This window comes from Clupea harengus, chromosome 3 (assembly GCF_900700415.2).
Source record: "Clupea harengus chromosome 3, Ch_v2.0.2, whole genome shotgun sequence".
Taxonomy (NCBI): domain Eukaryota; kingdom Metazoa; phylum Chordata; class Actinopteri; order Clupeiformes; family Clupeidae; genus Clupea; species Clupea harengus.
The window spans coordinates 3,582,105-3,604,576 of NC_045154.1; the positions used below are offsets into that span (position 1 = coordinate 3,582,105).

Below are 22,472 nucleotides of genomic sequence, written 5' to 3' on the forward strand. Positions count from 1 at the left end.
CCTTATATTGTTTAACATATAGTATTAGTCTACACATTGTAGATGTTTTGTTGTGAAGCACCAGCTATAAATACATATATTAAAGCAAACAGCAATATACCTTCATAGATACAGTTCGTAGCACAGATATAACTGGGAAATGTAGATTTAAGGTGGGTGTTCATTTTAATTCTGCTAAATGTGGAAACGTATTAAACGCTGCCATCTAGTGGTGTAAAAAAAATGTGAAAGGAAAAAGTGACTTTCAAATATTTTCAGGAATTTATTTGATATATTGTATCCTACAGAAAAAATACTAGATGCAAAATATCACCATATATGGTCTCAGATGCTGATTGAAGCATGCAGTGTGGAGGCCTTCAGAAATTACTGCCCACAGACAAAGCGAGTCACAATTCCATCAGCGCTTTAATGAAAATAAACTCTTTTGTACAATACAAAAATAAACAAAACTATTCCACAAAGCTTAAAAGAAAAACAAATGACTGTGAATGTACACATCTGCATGGAATGTGCAATGTTTTAGTGACCATTTGATGGGAGGGGGGAGTATGGCAATGGGCAGTATGAGATTTGGGTCTACTTCATCAAACTGTTGTAATGCATCTTGTGATTATCTGAAGGCGCTATGCTAGCGATGAGGCAGTTTGAAGGGGATCCATGAGCACAAAGGCTAGATAATGCACTATTAACACAGAGATGGGCATATGCGGGCATGGAAGCTCTTCATTCCGACTTGACTGCACACCAAACCTGCCACTGGCACAATGCTGGGCAAGGAAGGCGATGATTGAGTCATTCTCTGAAGGAGCTTTGGCGCAACGCATGCACCTGTAATCTGAAAGAGATCCGATACACCTCAAACGTATAGAATCTATAGTATAGTATAGATGGAGCAAAGAAACTACATATGCAACATTGAAAGTGTTATAGTTGAACTGACATTAGTTTGAATTGTACAGTTAAAGTTACACGCTTGTATGTCTGTAGCTATGTACTATTTTATTGATTTTGTCTTAATCTTCAATAAACATGCCCTGTTTTGGTGAGTGGCTGATGGACAGGTCCAAGATATCAGAGGTGTGCTGGAATCTTCTGAGCGGGAGTGGCTACTGGACCAGATGCTGGTAAAATGAGGCTGTGACTATTTGATCAAACTGATGGCAAACATTTGGGTAAAAGTATGCCTTACCTTTAGACCAGCTTTGAATGAATCAATAAAACACCATTAAAGTGGATGGCGGCTGCTAATGGCGGCTGCTAATGACTGCTGTGGCATTAGTGTATTTTGCATTTGGGTTCAGCTAACCTACTGCACTGAACTCTGCACCTTATCAGCTCTAATTACAGCCTAGCGGACTGACCACATGCTAGCTATAGTTTTTCTTATTATGGCAAGCCTTCCTCACAATAGAATGGAGGTATTTAGCTTATAGCCTAATGTGAAGCCTAACTGGCCTACACGATCATAGCGCTTTAAGATTCCATTATGTTAGTTCTAGTCTTGCAAGGTTAGATGTGACTTCAGCACTTTGTCAGCTGAGAACATGTCTGGTTAAACTATTATTAAAATACAGTACTGTATTGACACCAGCTGCGAATGAAGACGCTTACCCTTCTGAGGTCCACCCACAACATGAGAAAAAATACGTTTCACCATTGCCCTTTTGGTTTCAATCAACACCGCAACTTTCAAAAAACATTCATTTTAAAATTCGAAGTGCAATGGCACACTCATTTTTCACATGTAGGCCAAATTCCCCCATGGTTGTCTCCAAACATGTACTGAAACACCCACCCATCCCCTCAGGAGCCAGTACCCAAATGCGGTTGTCTTTTCCAAACTTTGGAACCTGCACCTCTACTACCTAAAATCCATTCAGTTCCCAAGACAACTCAGAACTCCACTTCTAGTATTTCAGCTCTCCAATATAAGAATCTTTGGTTACAATGAAACTGTTGCCGCAGTTTGTCAGCTTTTACTTTTACCAGGATCTGACTCAACAGTCACTCCGTCTCTGAGAACCTGCTCTGATGACTGCTTGATCTGAAGCCATTTGCCTCATGCTAACTGGCTGTGGTTGTTTTCAGCATGATGACTGCACTGGGATCTGAAGCCCTTTGCCTCATGCTAACTGGCTGTGGTTGTTTTCAGCATGATGACTGCACTGGGATCTGAAGCCCTTTGCCTCATGCTAACTGGCTGTGGTTGTTTTCAGCATGATGACTGCACTGGGATCTGAAGCCCTTTACCTCATGCTAACTGGCTGTGGTTGTTTTCAGCATGATGACTGCACTGGGATCTGAAGCCCTTTGCCTCATGCTAACTGGCTGTGGTTGTTTTCAGCATGATGACTGCACTGGGATCTGAAGCCCTTTGCCTCATGCTAACTGGCTGTGGTTGTTTTCAGCATGATGACTGCACTGGGATCTGAAGCCCTTTGCCTCATGCTAACTGGCTGTGGTTGTTTTCAGCATGATGACTGCACTGGGATCTGAAGCCCTTTGCCTCATGCTAACTGGCTGTGGTTGTTTTCAGCATGATGACTGCACTGGGATCTGAAGCCCTTTGCCTCATGCTAACTGGCTGTGGTTGTTTTCAGCATGATGACTGCACTGGGATCTGCAGGCGAGACAGCAATAGCCCCAAGGGGGTTCTGACAGAGCTAGAACCAAACAAATAAAACCTCACACATCAGACATATATTCCCAAACTGGGTCAGCCTACAGGACAAGAGCAGTTCTGTGTAATGCTTGAGACTGGGTCAGCCTACAGGACAAGAGCAGTTCTGTGTAATGCTTGAGACTGGGTCAGCCTACAGGACAAGAGCAGTTCTGTGTAATGCTTGAGACTGGGTCAGCCTACAGGACAAGAGCAGTTCTGTGTAATGCTTGAGACTGGGTCAGCCTACAGGACAAGAGCAGTTCTGTGTAATGCTTGAGACTGGGTCAGCCTACAGGACAAGAGCAGTTCTGGGTAACGCTTGAGAGAAGAGGAGATGATGAGGCTCCAGCTTCTCAGACTCCAGGAGTCATCATACAGTCTGGAGAAGACTAGCAATGGTACAGTTGATGTGTTATCTTCAGGTGCTGTTTATTCTGCTGCTGCTGCTGATGATCTTTCTTCTGCAATGCAATGCAAGCAGTGTGGAGTGGCATGTCCAGGTCCATCTCCTTAGTGTCTCTTCGGAGGGTAGTGTGGTCCATCAGACATCAGCGGCCATCTCCACAGGACGACAAGATCCGCTCTCCGCTCCTCGCTCCTCACCGGGCTCCTGCATCACAGCACACTCCTGCTGTTCTTACAACTCCTGCTTCTTCTAAGGTTCGCCACCTGACATGTTAAAACAACAACATTTTGAGTCATTCAACTATCTACTGGAAAGCTGACAACTGGTTACGAAGTGGCCTCTGAGCCCAACAAAACATTCATAATATGGCTCTATGCAGTCTATGGCATGGTATGGTCTAATCCAGGGGTTCTCAAACTTTTGCAAGCTGGGCCCCCCCAAAGCTGGTTAGGGGTAGTTGGGGCCCCCCCATCCACCCGCGGCCCGCCGCCACCGCCCTCAACTACACCACCATATATAGATAGATAGATAGATAGTGTATTGTTATTGATAGGCCTGACATGTCAAGGTTAGGCTATTGTTATTGTTAGGCCCATACAGACAATTATTATAACTATTTATTTTTATTATTGTTATTATTATTATCAGTAATAGTAGGTATTATTATAATTAATGATTATCGACCAATTATTATTATTGTATTATTATTATTATCATAATAATAATAAGTGGTATTATTGCTATCATTAGGATACTGTTATTATTATGGGCCTCTTGTGATCTTTACAAAAAAAAGAATGACGAAAGAGGGGAGATGCTTAAGTCTACTGTCACTCTTCAGCTGCTCTTTCATGTCTAGTGACAGCTCATCTGCTGAGCAGAGAAATGGATCCCGAACTCAGGCGAATGAACGGTAGTCCTCTTTGAAATAGGACCCAAACTGATTTCTGATATTCGGCGTGATACAGTGTAATTTGACATAGGAGCTAAACTCAGCACAATACCTATCATTATTCTAAACGTGTTGCGTGGCCGGCAAAATCAGTGTTTCGGCAATTGTATGGGGTTTGCCAAGCTTAGCAATTCTATGAGCAACTACATAAGATGCTCCAGACACTGCTTGGAGATAGTGCTATGCTTGGACATGGTGGTTCGTTGTTGCTGGAGGCCATCACGTTTATGTTTAAAGAAGTCCACAGGCTTCTCTTTCTGACTTTTACGAATCAGAAACTTGTCCATGTTGTGTTTGTTTGCTGATACAGCGTATGAAGTTAATAAAGTTCTAATTTCAACGTCGTGTTCTTGTATGTGTGGTTGTGAACGACTTGCACACGAACAATGGATAAGGCTGTGCTAGGCAATGATTCCTAACCAAACGAACTGTACACAATGTAGACAGGGACAGCACAAAATAGTATTCAAGTGCTGGTGTTTTATTTGTTGCGGTGGATGATCAAAAAATGTAAAGGTAGGCTAGGTGTTAAGGAGAAAAGGGCTAGCTGTAGTTGGAAAAGGTAGCTAGCTAGGCTAGCTCTCGGGGCTACGAGCTTTTCTAAAAGATTGTGGAGCAAATTACTCCTTAAAATAGGCTACGAATAGACCTACTGCAAGTGCAGTAAGGTATTACTAAGGAAGGAGTGAGTCTTTAAAAATACTGTTTATAAAGCAATGAATATCTGAATGATAGAGGAAACAAGAGAAATTGCACAAACTCTGCAAAGTGTCGTCTCAGGGTGAGCGCTTACCTCCATGCCTGCGTTTTGTTTTTATACTCGGAAGCGGAGGTGCTACTCGCGTTGAAATGATAATACTCCGTTTTGATTGGTGGATCAGGAGCAAAACAGTATTTGATTTGTTTGGGTCAGTCCAGCCCCTTGCATTTCGCTACTGAGGGAGCTTTCACTAACCAGTGACAGGTCGGCGGTTTTTTTTTCTTTCTCCGTCTGTGACATCGCGCCCCCCCTGGAGAGTGTTCGCGCCCCCCCAGGGGGGCGCGCCCCCCACTTTGAGAACCACTGGTCTAATCATTAGACTCTAATGCAGTGGTTCTCAAAGTGGGGGGCGCGCCCCCCTTAGTAATACCTTACTGCACTTGCAGTAGGTCTATTCGTAGCCTATTCTAAGGAGTAATTTGCTCCACAATCTTTTAGAAAAGCTCGTAGCCCCGAGAGCTAGCCTAGCTAGCTACCTTTTCCAACTACAGCTAGCCCTTTTCTCCTTAACACCTAGCCTACCTTTACATTTTTTGATCATCCACCGCAACAAATAAAACACCAGCACTTGAATACTATTTTGTGCTGTCCCTGTCTACATTGTGTACAGTTCGTTTGGTTAGGAATCATTGCCTAGCACAGCCTTATCCATTGTTCGTGTGCAAGTCGTTCACAACCACACATACAAGAACACGACGTTGAAATTAGAACTTTATTAACTTCATACGCTGTATCAGCAAACAAACACAACATGGACAAGTTTCTGATTCGTAAAAGTCAGAAAGAGAAGCCTGTGGACTTCTTTAAACATAAACGTGATGGCCTCCAGCAACAACGAACCACCATGTCCAAGCATAGCACTATCTCCAAGCAGTGTCTGGAGCATCTTATGTAGTTGCTCATAGAATTGCTAAGCTTGGCAAACCCCATACAATTGCCGAAACACTGATTTTGCCGGCCACGCAACACGTTTAGAATAATGATAGGTATTGTGCTGAGTTTAGCTCCTATGTCAAATTACACTGTATCACGCCGAATATCAGAAATCAGTTTGGGTCCTATTTCAAAGAGGACTACCGTTCATTCGCCTGAGTTCGGGATCCATTTCTCTGCTCAGCAGATGAGCTGTCACTAGACATGAAAGAGCAGCTGAAGAGTGACAGTAGACTTAAGCATCTCCCCTCTTTCGTCATTCTTTTTTTTGTAAAGATCACAAGAGGCCCATAATAATAACAGTATCCTAATGATAGCAATAATACCACTTATTATTATTATGATAATAATAATAATACAATAATAATAATTGGTCGATAATCATTAATTATAATAATACCTACTATTACTGATAATAATAATAACAATAATAAAAATAAATAGTTATAATAATTGTCTGTATGGGCCTAACAATAACAATAGCCTAACCTTGACATGTCAGGCCTATCAATAACAATACACTATCTATCTATCTATCTATATATGGTGGTGTAGTTGAGGGCGGTGGCGGCGGGCCGCGGGTGGATGGGGGGGCCCCAACTACCCCTAACCAGCTTTGGGGGGGCCCAGCTTGCAAAAGTTTGAGAACCCCTGCTCTAATGGAATGATTCCAAACCACACTGATTGCTGTGAGTGTGTTCTGGGCAAGGCCCTTTATTTTCAGACTTGGCTAAACAGAAAGCTGGCCGGTAGTGGATCATGATGTGCGTAGACATACACCATTAAATATAACATTTTTGGCTTGAGTACGTTTATGTGGTAGTCATTGCACAGTATTCCTGCCAGTACGTCTGTATTGAGAACCAGTACCTAAAGTTACTCCTGGCTGGCGGGGGAGTTGCTGGTGTGCTGGACTTTGGACTGAGAGCAGCACTGGTCGCTCTGCAGCTCTGTGGGCCATCTTCTCTTCCTCTGGGTCAGCGCTGATGTGGCCGGAGGCGAGGCTGTTGATGACGAGGTGACCACAGCTGGTGCTGCTGTTGAGACTTCCTTCATGCCCCCGCTGGTTCTCTGTGCACCTGGGAACCACACAAACACAAAATGGCTACATTGGATCTGTTTTCGGACCAATATTCCAAAATGTGTGCTAGCTACCTCTAGTCAGGTCATTTGTGAGAGGCATTAAACAGATAATGCAATTTAGTAAAACATTTTTGTTGGGATCCAAACCTACACTATTTTGTAGGACAGTGCAGAGAATTTACAAAGTTTGCAGTGTTGTTATAAAAAAAATGAAGGTTGAGCTGTTAAACTCATTATCATCTGCACTTAAGACCGAAGTCTTGTGTTTTCACAGCACCTTCAACCACTCAAGCAGTGGCTGTGGCTGTGGTAGAAGATCTGCCTGTCCCCTTACTCCTAGGCAGGACTGGCCCAGATTTGAAACCTTCTGCGAGACAACAGTCCAGAAGCCAAAAGAAGGTTGCTGCCACTCCCCTTGGCCATACAGAAAGAAAACTGTGACTTCAAGCTCCTCCCTCTCAACCTCTGTTTGCACAGCTGGGCAAAAGCAGAAATGGAAGAACAACCTTTAAAACTACTGGGATAGCTGATCGTGGACTATCACTGAAATGGAATGCTTGTCAATGACACTGTAACCCACCGTGGGACGAGCTGGTGGTGCAAAGGCTCCCTAAAGACACAGTGATGGGGGTCCGGTGGTCGGGTGGCTGCTGAGGACTGCCAGAGTGCCAGAGCATACACCACCCACCTCCAAGACAAGAGAATTGGCAGGAAATGACCTTTGCTCTGGTGGGATGTCATTATGGCGTCAATCCCTGCCTGACTGTTGAAGCAGATGGTTACAGAGACTGGTGTTGAGATACAGGAACAGGACAGGAATCCAGTTTCACCCCATCTGAACTGTTGTTTGACCGTCAGCCCTTTGACACGGCAATGCAGAAACGGGTACAATGGAGCTTCCTCTTCTGCACCACTGTAGAGCAACTTCACCTGCAGCAAGAGTTCTATTCAGGGATCGGTCCTTGTCCTACTGCAGCTCTCCACATGACATTTTAAGCACATGACAAGAGCCCCATAAAGAACGTAGGGCTGGTGACTGGCCATGTTTACCAGTCTGGAAGACATTAGGCTCCTATTAACGCAGGAACTCGCAGGACTTTCAAGTGGCTTGAAGGTTTACAGGAACGACCCACTGCTCGGTCCTTTTGGTCTTCCGTTTTTCCACCACGGTGCAGGAGCTAGCAGACCTACAAGTGGATGTAGCCTAATAATGTTGCTGTTCCATCATGACATCAAATTACAAGCACAACAAAAAAACAACATTTCTCCAGTGGCAGTCAGAGAATTTCTAGATAATGATAGGATTACCCCAAGGTCGAGTTGACAGTTTGCCCTAAAGTTGCATGGCATCTGTAATTCAAATTATAAATTAAGATACCAGCACTATTGGTAGTTAATGAAAGCTTAAATTTCAGCTGACGTTTTGCTTGTGTTCATTCAGTGCCAGTAACCTCAACATGTCAACTCCATAAGCTAGAATTCCTTTAGCTGTATTAACGGTTTTACTTCTTCTTGCTGGTTTTAAAAATGGCGCTTGTTGTTGTTTTCCACTCATATTGCATTCAACCAGTAACCATTCCCCACTGGTTTTCAAAAGCGGGGACCACCCATGGGTAGGATGGGAACATACTGATGGGAAAAGGGGACCACCAAACAAGTAGAGAATGAACTAGTCAACTAGTTCTGCGATGTCTTCTCAACCACTTTTTAAGACAGACCAATTTGATGAGAAAGAGGAAGGAGGTCTTGGGGCCTATGGTCCAGCCTCATACTGATAGTTTCCAGGGCACATGGCACCTAGTGGAACTTTAGACCTGACCAGGAATAGGCAACCCAAGTGAATCTAGGGGTCTGAAGGTTCCTACCAAGCCCTTAGAGAGGCATCACATTGGCAGTGAGGTACCACCTACTGGGCTGCCAATCACTTCAGTGGATGGGTCAATCCAAAGACAATATCTACAACACAGCTGCTTCAGCGCTGGATCGGCCTGGCTTGCAAAGGAAACTAGAACAGCATAAGCACGGACCCAAAGTTGAAGGATGACAATGCGAATGAGCTGAACACCAGGGGCGCTAGGGGCTCACGTAGGGAGGTAAGGGGAAAGGGAAGAAGTGCTGAAGGCTAGTTTGTTGCATATCCAGCTTCAGACTATGGGAGTGCACAGGATTGACTGCTTCCAAGTGACCAACTCACAACACCGTATGCAACGGTTCAGACCACCCCCGATGAGCGCTTCCAGAACAACCATCCCACAGCGAAACTGTGTAGTTACTTTTTATTGCTCTTAGCTTGACTGTTCTCTCCCTTGTACATCGCTTTGGACAAAAGCGTCTGCTAAATGACTAAATGTAAATGTAATGTAAAGTTACAGTGTGCAACTCAGGACTTTAAAAATGTTTCTTACCTACAAAAGCTTTTAATTAACACATATAGGCAGGGTGTACCATTTCCAATAAAGTTACTTTATTGTTTGTGCAAGAGTTTTAAGGGATGGTTATAAAATTACATGATTACATGATTTCAGCTTGGTGTTCACAATGTACAGTTTTTCTCTGATAGTCTTGCAGAGGAAGTGTTTGAAAGACTCTAACCTAACTCCCTTGATTCAAGACTGTATTGGAAAAATGTAAGTACTGTGATTTATGTGAGAGATCCATTGCAAAATATGTGGGTACATTGTTACTCTTACAAACACACATCTCTTTTATTTATTTACACTTGAAAATATGTGTGAAAAATAAGGTAAACATTGCATGCTCAAATGGCATGACAAGCGGATAGCACAAAAGCATAGGAAAAATTGAGTTTATACATTTAACTTTCTCTACTTTTTACAATGTCATATATATTTTTATACTTCAGTTTAAAAAAAAAAAAAGGAAATTTATACATATATTACAGTTGGTTGATAAAACTAAGTTTGTAGATGAACAAAAATATAAAAATTTCAAAAGATGCAAACTGTAAACATTAAAAACGAATACTAAAATTACGTTCATCAAATGTAAAAGTAATCTGATCCAAGTAGTTCAGAATTTCCTAAACACTGAAGATTGAAGACTGAATTTTGTACAGTGCTGCGATTACTGTGTCACAGGTGCCCATCGGAGCCCATGGTGTTCCGGTCCTTACCAGGGGTGCTGCTGCCACTGGCCTGAGAGTCATCTGATAAGGACGGCTCGACCTCCTCCTGGATGGTGGGGACAGAGGCCAGCAGACCTGAGAGAGAGAAAGAGGGAGAGGAGAGAGAGAGAAGAAAAAAGAAAAAAATCCACTTAGTCAGTGTCTCAATCGGGAGTATGACCTCATGAATCAGCAAGGTAGCTAGTCACATGTTATGAAAGCAGGCCACAATGGCTTCAAGATTGCCCTGAAGCCACTTCTTCTCACTTGCTACCAACTGTTCTGAATACAGCCACCAAGTACTTATACAGACAACATAATGTGAGGATGAAGTATATTGTATTAGACGGAAACACACAGGAAATGAGTTGTGTTGGATTTTGTGAAGAATTACAAAATCACTGACTGTTTTATCTAATTTAACAAAAAAGCCCTGTTGTTGCAGAACACTTCTACAGGCTAATGCAATAAAAGCATAACCTACATTAGGGGATTCCCTGGTACCCCAGTATCCCTCTTCCAGGCAAAAGACCACAGATGCCAGTAACACTTAAAACGTTATCATATCAACGTTGCTATATGATCCTCTCTGGGCCCAACGTATGCCTTTAGAAAAATGGTTCTCCTTTTTCTTATAGCTTTATCTAGAAAAACTCATGAAGCTTAAACTGCACAGCATTTTTTTTAAATGTAATATTATGACTTACATCCCAAAAGTGTGATTTTTTAGCACACAAGTCAAGTAATTGCAATGTCTGAATCGCCAATATTCTTTCTGCGTCATCAAACGTTGCCATGGCCATGTAATCAATGCATTGTCACAGATCCACAAGACAAGTGGGGTAGTAATACTTTACAAACCCGCTCATGAACTTCAAACTGCACAACACATATATACTTTGAGCATTAGGACTGATGACCTCTACCACACACACACGCCTGAAGCCCCAAACCTAGATCATTTCACATGCATACAGAATTTAGCCTGCATGATGTAGGCAGTCAAGAATCTAAGTTCTAGATATGTGAAATGATGCAATTAATGTAGTACACAGCACAAAAGTGAGTAGTGGTAGTTATACATGATGCATCAAAGGATCGAGTTCAAAGTTCACTGGATTATTTGTGCATTGAGCACAATGCCATCTGCACGTGGAAACGGAGTCCATGTTACAGCGCCACCATCTGGAAACAGGAAGACGGTGCTTCCAATGTCTAAAAAACGCATGAAATTTGGCACACACATCAGATGTGAGTGTATTGTCTGATGACAATGGGCCCGCCATCGCCGCTTTAAGGAGTGTCAGAACGGTGTGTGTGTATGTGCGTGTGTGCCCATGTGATTTTCTTTCTTCCTAGGGCTTGTGGTTCATGCCACTGCTGTGATCAAAAGGACCCTGCCGGGTAAATTACTTCATAGGGTCAGGCTGAAAGAACTCCATTATGAGAGCACAAAGGCTAAAGAAACCAATGGAAATATTCTGAACAGCAGCAAGGGGTCTCATCAAGAGCCACATCAAGCACCGTTCCAAAGATGACCTTCTGACGCACTGTTCCAAAGAGGACCTTCTGACGCACTGTTCCAAAGATGACCTTCTGACGCACTGTTCCAAAGAGGACCTTCTGACGCACTGTTCCAAAGATGACCTTCTGACGCAAGGCCATAACATCATAACACCTGTGTGCAACATGAAACGCCAGAGCACAGCCTTTGTGCCTGGAGAACACTAGTGTACGTAGACCAAGAACTGATTTATTTCATGTCATTGCTTATTTAGTTATACTTCAGCTACTTGTCAACCAGCAACCCTGTCTGCAAATGGACTCTCATTGAAATGAACCCACTGGAAAGCTTTAGGCTATGTATTTGGAAGTTGTAGCTTGGAGACACTACAATGCCTATGTGCATAACAGCATTAACAAATACCTTGTGTGTGTGTGTGTGTGTGTGTGTGTAGGGAAACACTCACTCAGGCCTCGGTAGTGGGAGAGCTGCTGGTAGACTTGCTTCATTCTCTCGATGTTGAGGCGGCTGCCCTCAGCATGGTTGATCATGGGTTTGGGGTAGTCCACCCCCACTACACAATTGGCCGCCTTCTGCACGGACTCTGGGGCATTCCAAGGCTCGTAGATGTAGCGATTGGGATAGTCCTTCAACTTTGGGATATAGCGCCTGCACAGGGAAAGGTGCATCTTAAGCCTCATAATATTATATACATACATTAGAGACAACAGTATGTTTTAGTCAGTAGTTAGCTTTTACAACATCTGAACATCAATTTTTGATGGCATATGGTCATGTAAAGGGCATCACCCCACAGGAGCTTTTACAGCACAATGTCGTGTCAAATATATCTATATGAGGTAAGTTAGCAAGCTGTTACTGCCAAAAGTTTGTGTTTGCAAGGCAAGTCTATTGGCTTTAAGCTAGCTAGCTTGTAGCTTCCTAGTTTTAGACAAAACACTCTGCTTTGGGTACCTGATAAAGTCTCCACTGGGATCAGTTCTCCTGCCGAAGCCCACGGGGCAGTAGCAATGGAAGAACTGCTGGAAGAAGGCACTGCAGGAGAGCCACATCCAGCTGCCGGCGTTCACACTATGGTCAGCGTCCAGCAGCAGCTCCTCAAACACCTGACCAACAGACAGACCCACGGCATTTAGTCACACGCTACCCTCCACATAAACATCAGCAATGACATCACATGAGGGAAAGGGAGGGGAAATGTTTGTACCAAAGATAATGACAACTGTGCATATATTTAGTTTAACAGCATGATGGCAAGCCTGATAGTGCTTTTGTACATACATGTATGAACAAGGTGCTACAGGACAGATTTTGAGTGGTCATTATTCAACTTCGCCAGCAAAAAGAGTTCAAATGCACCTCCAACAACAACATTACCGGTTACCTAGCAACAACAACATTAGCACTGCAAAAGCAAGGGATGAAAGCACTGACTCAGCAAAGACTACTTCTAGGTGATCAACAGCATCTAGTGCTCTCAGCGTTAACATTAATGCCCTCCCTCAATCCTCCCGTCAGTGGTACACAGCTTACATTTACATTTACATTTAGTCATTTAGCAGACGCTTTTATCCAAAGCGACTTACATATGTGCGACTTACAATGTATACACATTTTACATTTTACATTTACACTGATGGCACACTGCACATCAGGAGCAATTAGGGGTTCAGAGTCTTGCTCAAGGACGCTTCGACCTAGACCTATCGAACTAGCAACCTTCTGATTACTAAACGACTTCTCTACCACTGTACCACTGTCGCCCCGTAGCTGCAGGGAGGTGCATAAACCATACCATAACCATAAACTGACCATAACTAGCTCCACTAATGAAATCAAGGGGGCACAATAAAAGCCCTGAATATAACATCAAAGTAGAAACAGAAAATATTTGTTAGTCATTAAGACTACAGAATTAAGAAAGTACAATGATTCAAACTAAAAGAATAAAAGGGTGGGATGTAGAGAATGAAGGTTTGTTACGTAAAAATAATAATAATACATTAATCAATTTTATTACAAAGCAACGTACAAAGCGGACCAACAGTTTGAATAAGAAATTAGAACGAATTTCCAAAGGAATCTCTCATTGAAGGAGTCTTCAAAGGAATTTGAAGGTGTCATCACCTGGCGTAATCAACATATGACAAGAGCATTACTTGATCGGGAATTTAAGACACACATCAAGTCACATATCACATGCAAGTACTCCTAACTTACAACCTAACCTAACCAATATAACAACTGCCCAACCATAGATCCTGTGCAGCAGGATACAACAACAACACACAACTGGCTGGTGACGGACGCAACACACACACACACACACACACACACATTTAAACCACATATATGATTATACTCTAGCCCTCCAGATGGAGCCAAAACCTCATCAATACAATACAAAAAAAAAACTACACCTAGGGGGGGGGGGGGGGGGGGGGGGCGTTCACTGCTGCAACAGTCTGCATGTCTGAGATCTGCATTAACCTAATGGACCTCAGCAGCAGCCGTGACACCGATTTCTGTGACTGCTGGCGGCCACATAGAGCCGACTGCACCGGGATGTGGAGGTTTAACGTACACAAGTCCATGGCTCATTTCTCATTCACATCAGTCATTCTCCTAACCAGTTACCAAAATGTTTGCCAAACCAGACTTAGTCCAGACTTAAGAGCTCCTTGAAACTACAGCAGTGGTTTTCAGATCCCAGTCCTCACCTTCATCCCACTCTCCCAGCTGATCCACAGGTCTCCTCTGGTGAGGAAGCAGGCCACGGCGTGCCGGGCCAGGTGGTGGATCCAGCCCTCCTGCCGCAGCTGGGTCATGATGGCGTCGATCCAGGGGAAGCCCGTCCGGCCCTCGGCCCACTTGGCCAGCGCCTCTGGGTTATTGTCCCAGGGGATCTGCACGCAGATGGGGTTGCCCTCCATGCGGTCAAAGTTGGGGTTATTGGTGGCCGCGGTGTAGAAGAACTCCCGCCACAGCAGCTGGCTGAAGAGCGAAAGCGGAGGACTGCAGCGCTTACGGAGCTGAGGGAAGAAAATCAGGCACATGAGCAGGATGAAGGGGATGACATCCAAAACCCAATGCCTGTCTCACTCCTACTGAATACAGCAGCAGCACAGACAGTTATTATTAAAGTGTCCTAACAGAATGACTGAGTGAAACTGGCAGGCCAAAGGAGGTTGGCGCCATGACTAGTCACAAGAGATCCACAGTGAGGTGTGACTCACTCGCACACGGAGACAGGTGTGTCTAAACACTGCATTTACACTGGTGACTACGACTTGATTCCGCTGTTGTGACAGCACTGTCACGACGCACAAATCTACACTGAGAGCCATTGCAAGGTAAAAGCACAGTATGGCTAGTGGTGGCTCGAACTGAACTTGCCCTGGATACAAACTGAGTGCATTCTAGACAATAGGTTTCATAGGGGCAAAAATACAGTGCAATGCTTCAATGTATCTTATCTTATTTTAGCTTTATAAGACGTCATTGTATCATCGCATTTTACCATTTTGTGAGCATCTGTGTGTGTGTGTGTGTGTGTGTGTGTGTGTGTGTGTGTGTGTGTGTGTGTGTGTGTGTGTGTGTGTGTGTGTGTGTGTGTGTGTGTGTGTGTGTGTTTTTGCGTGGATAATATGGAATTGGAATTTTTTTTAAGGCAAGAGGTCAAGAGAATGGAAACATTCATACCACAGAAAATCTAACTGGCAGAAATTGCAGAAACAGTTTCAGACACTGACCTCGGGACGACCAAAGGAACGACCTTAGGCCAAGTGGTTTAAAAGTTATGCAAGATAATGTTATTCTCTCTACTGATATATGGGCAACAGTCAAACTGCTACACTGCTAGGAGGAGCCATAAAGAAGCTACACTAAGAAAGCGAACGTAAGCATCTCTGAAACTACATCTTTATGGTATATTATAATTATGGCTGGGATACAGCATGATTTAGTACAATATTACTTCTGTTTGTGATATTTCGATCCATAATCGCAGTCACAACACACAAACGTCACGCTACCGTCATGTAGAGATCCCGTAGGTTGTAGTAGAGCACTCGACAGGACAGGCAGCCGAAGCGTAGGTAGGGACTGAGCCCTGTGGGGCTGGCCAGCAGGGACAACATGTTTATTCGCGGCCGCTCGAAGTTGGACACCCATCCCTAATGAACACACCCAAACACAGACACAAACACTTATCAATCACATTCGACACAAGGGAACCAGGCCCTGTGCCACAAGTTGTATTTTTTGACAGTAATATCTTCTTCTTTGAAGTTTTACCCCACAAAATATTTAAAGCTTGTTTACTGATCCAGTCAAATGTCATTAAAAAACGGTTCTGAAACAGGGATGTTATTTCAGATCCATTGACAACCTCTTTGTTGTGCATTACCCAAATATTATAACGCTGTATGCAATGTAATACAAAAAAAGCTGTACTGTAACACTAAAGCTAGTTTGCTTGCTAAATAATTCAACTTTCGCCATCACGTTACATAGCTTATTAGGGAACACAACAACCTAACTCCTACTGTTCTACAATATAAGATACTACAATATAAGATTTGCCCCGTGCCATTTTTAACTGCCCCCTTCACTCCATCCTGGCACTGGGCATGAAGGGATACAACTAAAAGATTTATGGTATGCTCTTTGTTCTTTGTATGGTATGCTCTTTGCCAATGATAATATTGGCAAACCATATTAGCAAACCAATATGAAATGCAAAACTGGAGGACTGAACACAGCTCGGCAAAGGATTTTGCAGCAATGCAACCGTCCAGACCACCCACCTTTCGGTCTAAATGCTTGTTAAGTCTCTCCAAGGCTTCGGTCTCACCACCTCTCCAGACAGCTTCAGGCGGGCTTACATTCCTGAACCCTGAGAATAGAGACAAGACAGATCCTTGGTGAAACCTGCAGAACATGTGCATCTCTTCTATGTGTGATATTGCATAATGTATTGCAAGCATGAATTGTATAATTCTTTGTCTGATATTGCATAACTAAGGAGTACACTTCATTAGCAATTAGCATTAGCTTTGCCTACAAGCAGCCTGTAAGCTTTTATTTAATAAATTACACATGGGCTCCATTTTTTAAGTACATGTATGTATTAAAATGTCAGAACTTAAACTAAACAACCCTGAGTTTTGACTCATAAAGGCACGACTGTTTGGCTACCAGAGCACTTCCGGAGAGGCTGAGCGTGCTGTAGGGGTCCTGCCTCACCTAGCTCCTCTAGAGAGGGCACGCTGTAGTGCTCATCGTGGTTGTCTGCGATCTTGATGCGGCAGCTGTCCATCTGTTCGGGCGTGATGGTGGGCAGCGGCTTCCTGGGCAGCTCCAGCCGGCTCACGATGGCCTGGAACCGCTTGAAGGTCAGCGGCGGCCGGTTGTTGTTCATCTCGATGATCCTGTCGGGGAGGCAAGCAACCCAGGTGAGACGACTGACCCGCACAACCAGAGATACCACCAGCACTCAAGCGGGTTAACCCCATGAATCCAAGTATAGTTTGTGTTTTCAATGATATGATGAATACATCACATGGCCTCAACATACCAGGTGTTAGGGTGTGTGGCCTTAGACCAGTACACGTTCACAAAGGCACCTCATCAACCAGGGGGCACTGGCTTGCTTCTTGGTTACCTTCTGGGCTAGCTTGATAAGGCCCTGAAGCAAGGCTGATATTGGGGGCATTCAGCGTGGTATGACCAGAGAAGCCAGTGTGTTTACCACTGCGTGACAGTTTGGAGACTATCCACGTCGCAAGCTTGAGCCTTTGCGTTGGGTTGGGCATGTTTTGTTTTCTTAGATTAGGGACTTCAGATTGGGCAATTCCAAAATCCCTACACTTTTGTTGTGAGCTCCTTTGCCATACAGGAATTAGCAACCACTTCACGCCCTTTGTGTTGCCTGTTTAATGTGCAACACATAGATTAACCACATCAAAATGAAACTGAAATCAAATTAAATGTTTTGTGGCCCGCATGTGGTGGACCTTTGTTTGTGCTTCATGGTCCTCTATGTATGACCCATTTGTGTTTCATATCTTGACACATTTCAATAAATGTATGTTGTGTACAAGTTAAGCACAACGCATCTCTTCAACCCAAAGCAAATTAAATGCTTCTAGAGTTCCAAATGTCCACAGATATTTGGTAAATCTCACACAGCAGAGAGTTTAATAGATGCAGTCTGATTTGCTGAACTAACACAGGACTGTTTGATATTTTAGTTCTGTTATTACTGCTGAACAGAGCAAATCAAATCCTTCTGGCCACACACACACACAAACACACACTACAGAAAAAAATAGGTTATAAAACCAAACCAGCACTTGGGAAAAAAAGAAGTGCCACATGACTACACGTTTATGCAGGTAACCTCTCCCGCCCTGAGAGAGTCACAACTGTTCATTGTTATTTATAGGCTTCCTTATACAACGGGCATCTATACTGAGCCAGCATCGGTCCCCTCCTATTGGCTCCCAAGTCTGGAGTCAGGAGGCTCCCATGAGTCTGCAGCAGCCTGGCTGTGTCAGTAGTTCTGATTCATGAACCTGGTAATTACCCCTCCCATTCCGTCGGCACATGTTCAGCAGTGTGACCAGCAGTGGCGGCCCCTGGCCACTGGGTGGCAGCAGTAGGCAATGCGCAACAGGTGGTCAAAACAGCTCTCTGATAAACACGTGGGCTCATACTCAGGGAGGAGGGAACGGCGGCAGCATGGGCCTGTTAACAGACACCTGTTTTATGTAACATTTTGCAAGGAGCATTCCTTGGCTCTTGTGGCACAGGGTGGTGGAGCGAGCGAGAGATATAGAGCTAGAGAGTGGTCCAGGCACTAAGCCGTGGGGTTAAGAGCGAGGAGATGCAATTTCTACACTTATGCAAACACAGACAGAGGAGCACGTAATCATCTGCAGTGACTCATGTCTGTGGGGAGGCAGAGCTGAGCTGGAACCAAGGACAAGCCAGACAGCTCCAGCCCTGTCGAGGCACATAGTGGGTTACTGATTGGCCTGCAGCTGGGTGCCTGCGGAGGGGCAGAACACAGGTCCCATAGGAGTGTGGTCAAAGGACGGAACCACAATCAGCGGTCTGCACCTTTGCCTCTGGTTCACACACGGAGCCCTGAATAGGACCACAGGCCCTGCTTAGTTGCATGACGGGATGTTGATAAGCCTGCAACTAGATGCCCGTGCACGGCCATTACACTAGTGAAAGGTGTGGTCAAAAGACAGGAGAATAAATCAGCTGTGTTATTGGCATAGACCCCCGGGTTTCACCTTTGCCTAATCAGCAAGAGTGCCATCCTGTACCAACTGAACTTCGGCATAATTAGAATACTTCAGAATCAGCCATGATGGAGTTTGTGCAAGACACGACAATAGACAAATCCATTTCAGTAGGAGTGCTGTGTCCATATTAAGTCCCCTTTGAATATATGCTACGATGTCAGCTCAAGTCAAAGCTCTGTGTTGGAGGGACCAGAGTGCATGCAGGCTCCTCTCCACTGTCTGTGGAGGCTAAAAGACTGACTTACTTATCCAGGTTGTAGAGCGTGTGGGAGTTCTGCACCACCGTCTCTACCCCGAACTCCTGCGCCATTTTAATGATGGCTCCATCCCGCTCCTTCCCGTACGGCTCAGAGTCATACTCAAAGGTCAGACGGGTGATGTTCCATTCCTGAGGGAGGCAGAGAACGACAGAGAGGTATTCAAAAGCTGGCTGCTTACTTTCTTTGGCAGAGGAAATGATGAAATGTAAAACCATGAATTCTCATCATTAAAATGATTCACCATTACCCTGACACTTTCAACTCCAGCTCAGAGTTAACCCACTTTAAATATATAATAATATGAGAGAGAAACAATCTAAGAAGGCAAGAACTTAGAGTAGAGTCACAGCCCAAGCTGCTGCCTTCAGGTATGCTCATTATGTTTTGCATTGATGTTTAGCATTTTGCAGTTGGATCTCATTCAAGTAACCACAACAGGCACACTTTTACCTTACATATTAAGGTATAGGTGATGTTGGCCATCTGTTACAAGGGGCTCAACCCCATTCAAAGTTAATGACTATGCAACCAACAAACTGACCTAAGTTAATCTAGCAAAGGACACCAGAAATCCATCTGGTTAGACCTCCACTATCCTTTCAAGAACTTATGACATTGCATTGGGTAGTTTTAGACCTTAGATCTCAACTGTGTGTTAAAATGACAGTGTCCCTAACTGTGTTACCTGTCCTCTCTTTTGCAATCTTTTAAAACACCATGAATGCACTATGATATTCTGAGGACTTGTTTGATGGCTACTTCAAAGATTTTTTTGAGCACATGCAAAGGTTCCCCCTAGGCAATAGAGACAAACAAGAAAAACAAAGGCAGCAAATCCCACAACTGAATGCCTTCAAGTAGAAAACACCTGTCACTGCATCCCACTACTACACATTAATCTTTCAACATCATGGGGGAAACTAATTCTCAACACAACAAGCCAAACAAAAAAAAAAAAAAAAAACAGTGTCTTCACTTGGCAGCTCTAGATGACTGGACTGGTCACGTTGCTTCACACCGTTCAAATGTCTCCTGTCATGTGGGACCGCATGAAATATTAACATAATATCATAGAGTCCATTACCTAGAGGATGTTCACCACATCAACCCTTCTAGTTTTAAAGCATTTCACCCACTGTTTTTACTTACCTCTGACCACAAAAGCACTGGGCCCTCTACATAAACAGAACAGCCATTAAAGACCATCCCTCTGGCTGAATGACCAGCCATAGAATAAATAACCCAATATTATTTCCATTTACACAACATATGCTTGTTACCACAGTTGTCAGTTTTCATAGTCAGTCTTACCACTCATAACATTTCCTAACACAAATGTAACACAATGTTTCAATTATTGAAGGCAATAGTAGAAATGAATAGCTGTACTACATGCATTAAAACTAAATATGATGTGGAGAGGCTAAAGTTTGTTCAATGTATGTAAATAGGTAATTACAATATTTTGTCTGTGGAACGAAATAAACCACATTTAGTACAATACTGACCTTGAAAAGCCGCGGAAATACATCGGTTGGTTGGCCTCGAACCACAAAAAGCCTTGAATTCAGTTTCCTCAGACTGGTGTCCAAGTCCTCGAGAGTTTCCAGTAAAAACCTGGAGGTGAAATGGACAGTGACAGATGAGTTATTTAGATGAACATGGTGATTTGTGATCTCAAAGAAATGTTTATGTATAACTTTATATATAGCAATAATTGTCTTTGAATGACCTCATGTGACCCAGACTCACACGCCAATGCTCCAGCAATGACGTTTGTGATTACTTGTTCAGTGAGTATAACTTTTTGATACATTAGTTCTGTGTTTAATAATTACACATATTTTGGAGAAAAGAGTGATTTACCTGTGTGGTATCGCGAGAACATGCATAAGGTTGTAACTAGTGACGCACAAATACTGAGATTGGTATTGTAAAATGTTACATAAAACACAAGTGACGAGTGGGCGTGAGCAAAATGCGATAGCATGATAGCTAGCTGGCCTAGACGTTAATGGAGACCAAAACAAACGCGTACATGTAGCTGCATAGTACAATAAAATAAGCTTGGAAGCTTGGAAGTCTAATAATGCTACAATAATACATGCCAGTCCTGACATGATTAAAGATGTTAGAAGATGTTTCACAACCAGCTTTCCCCTTCTGCATTAGCTTTGAATTAGATGTGCTGGCTAACGCGTGGGGAGGCCACCGTAAGCATAATATAGCTTTTGTAAAACTACACTTAAATGTTACGTAGTCAAAATGTTTAGGATGTAGTGTGTCATGGATCGCGATTGGCAACTCCGTTAATGAAGCTCACAAACCTCCATCTGTTAACTCCCACATTCGCCGAACCAGCAAACCATGGGTCCAAAATATAAACACAGCGTACAGTATCCGCGCCATTTAGGGCTTCCTGTAAAGCCGGATTATCGTGAAGACGCAGTCCTTTTCGAAACCAATGCACTGAATTGACGACCATGACTTCGATTTAGTCCATGCTAGTAATCCAGTTGAAGTTATCGGTTGATTTACAGTCAAACTGTAACCATTTTAGATATTGCAGACACGTTCAAGCTTTCTGAAGTTTGAGCGATACAGCGGTGGCAGCGACACAAACACGTAATAGCGTTCCTCTGCTTCCCTCTGCCATTGGTCAAGAGAGTGACACGTGTACAGAGTATTAAAATGAGCGACGTGATCAGCCTTGCAGTGATTGGTTACTCCGCACGTGTAGGTTTATCCTAGGCACGTTTGTTTGGTATGCCATCACTGCAAAGAAACTGGAAGATAGGGATACTTTACAGTCAAGGTGGCAGTGTCTATGAATTCTAAGGATACTTGAGTGCTTGAGGCTCTCAACTCTCAATGATCACTCCCTTGACTTGAACACGACATATGCATTCGGTATTTAAAGGTATTTCATAACAAACAGGTGGTTGGTAGGCCTATGTCTATTCTTACATGACACTGTGTCAAATACAAAACTAAATTGGTAATTACCTGTTTGTGTTTGTAAAGGAATATTGGTTAATGTATTTAAAGCTAAATGTTGCATCGATGGTAATATGTCTGTCAAATAGTTAGTTGTGTCCCACCAGAAATACTTGAGAACACCTTTTATTAGTTTGCCAGAATAAACACAGGAAAATAAAACAACACACCATGTTTTGCAGCTCTTTAAGGCAGATTCCGTTCCGAACCTTTTTCATGGCAGGGCCCCCTTTGACAAAGAAAATAAGATTGTGACCTTTAGTTGGTTGTTTAGGTTTCTCGTTCCTTTTTTTCACCCTCAATTCACATCCCCCGTGCTGTAACTCTACGACCCCACCCCACACACACGCATTTTGGGAAACACTGCTTTAGGGACAGGCTACCACCACTAGAGGGCGCTATAAGCCTGCATTCTCATCCTTAATAACCTTCACATGCTCTAAGTCCG

At 43.6% G+C, this 22,472-nt stretch overlaps 1 protein-coding gene across 1 annotated transcript; it reads right to left on the reverse strand.

The window, feature by feature from the left end:
* Positions 1–389: 389 nt before the first annotated feature.
* cry2 (cryptochrome circadian regulator 2) lies at positions 390–21,685 on the reverse strand. The gene is made up of 12 exons (XM_012822305.3): positions 21,355–21,685; positions 20,536–20,644; positions 19,013–19,155; positions 16,696–16,880; positions 16,257–16,345; positions 15,483–15,623; positions 14,169–14,480; positions 12,403–12,554; positions 11,894–12,096; positions 9,933–10,019; positions 6,587–6,795; positions 390–3,334 (listed from the first exon to the last, which is right to left on the reverse strand). Exons 1-11 carry the CDS (start codon positions 21,510–21,512, stop codon positions 6,593–6,595), a joined length of 1,782 nt encoding a protein of 593 aa, XP_012677759.2. The 5' UTR covers positions 21,513–21,685; the 3' UTR covers positions 390–3,334; positions 6,587–6,592.
* Between the last annotated feature and the right edge of the window lie 787 nt (positions 21,686–22,472).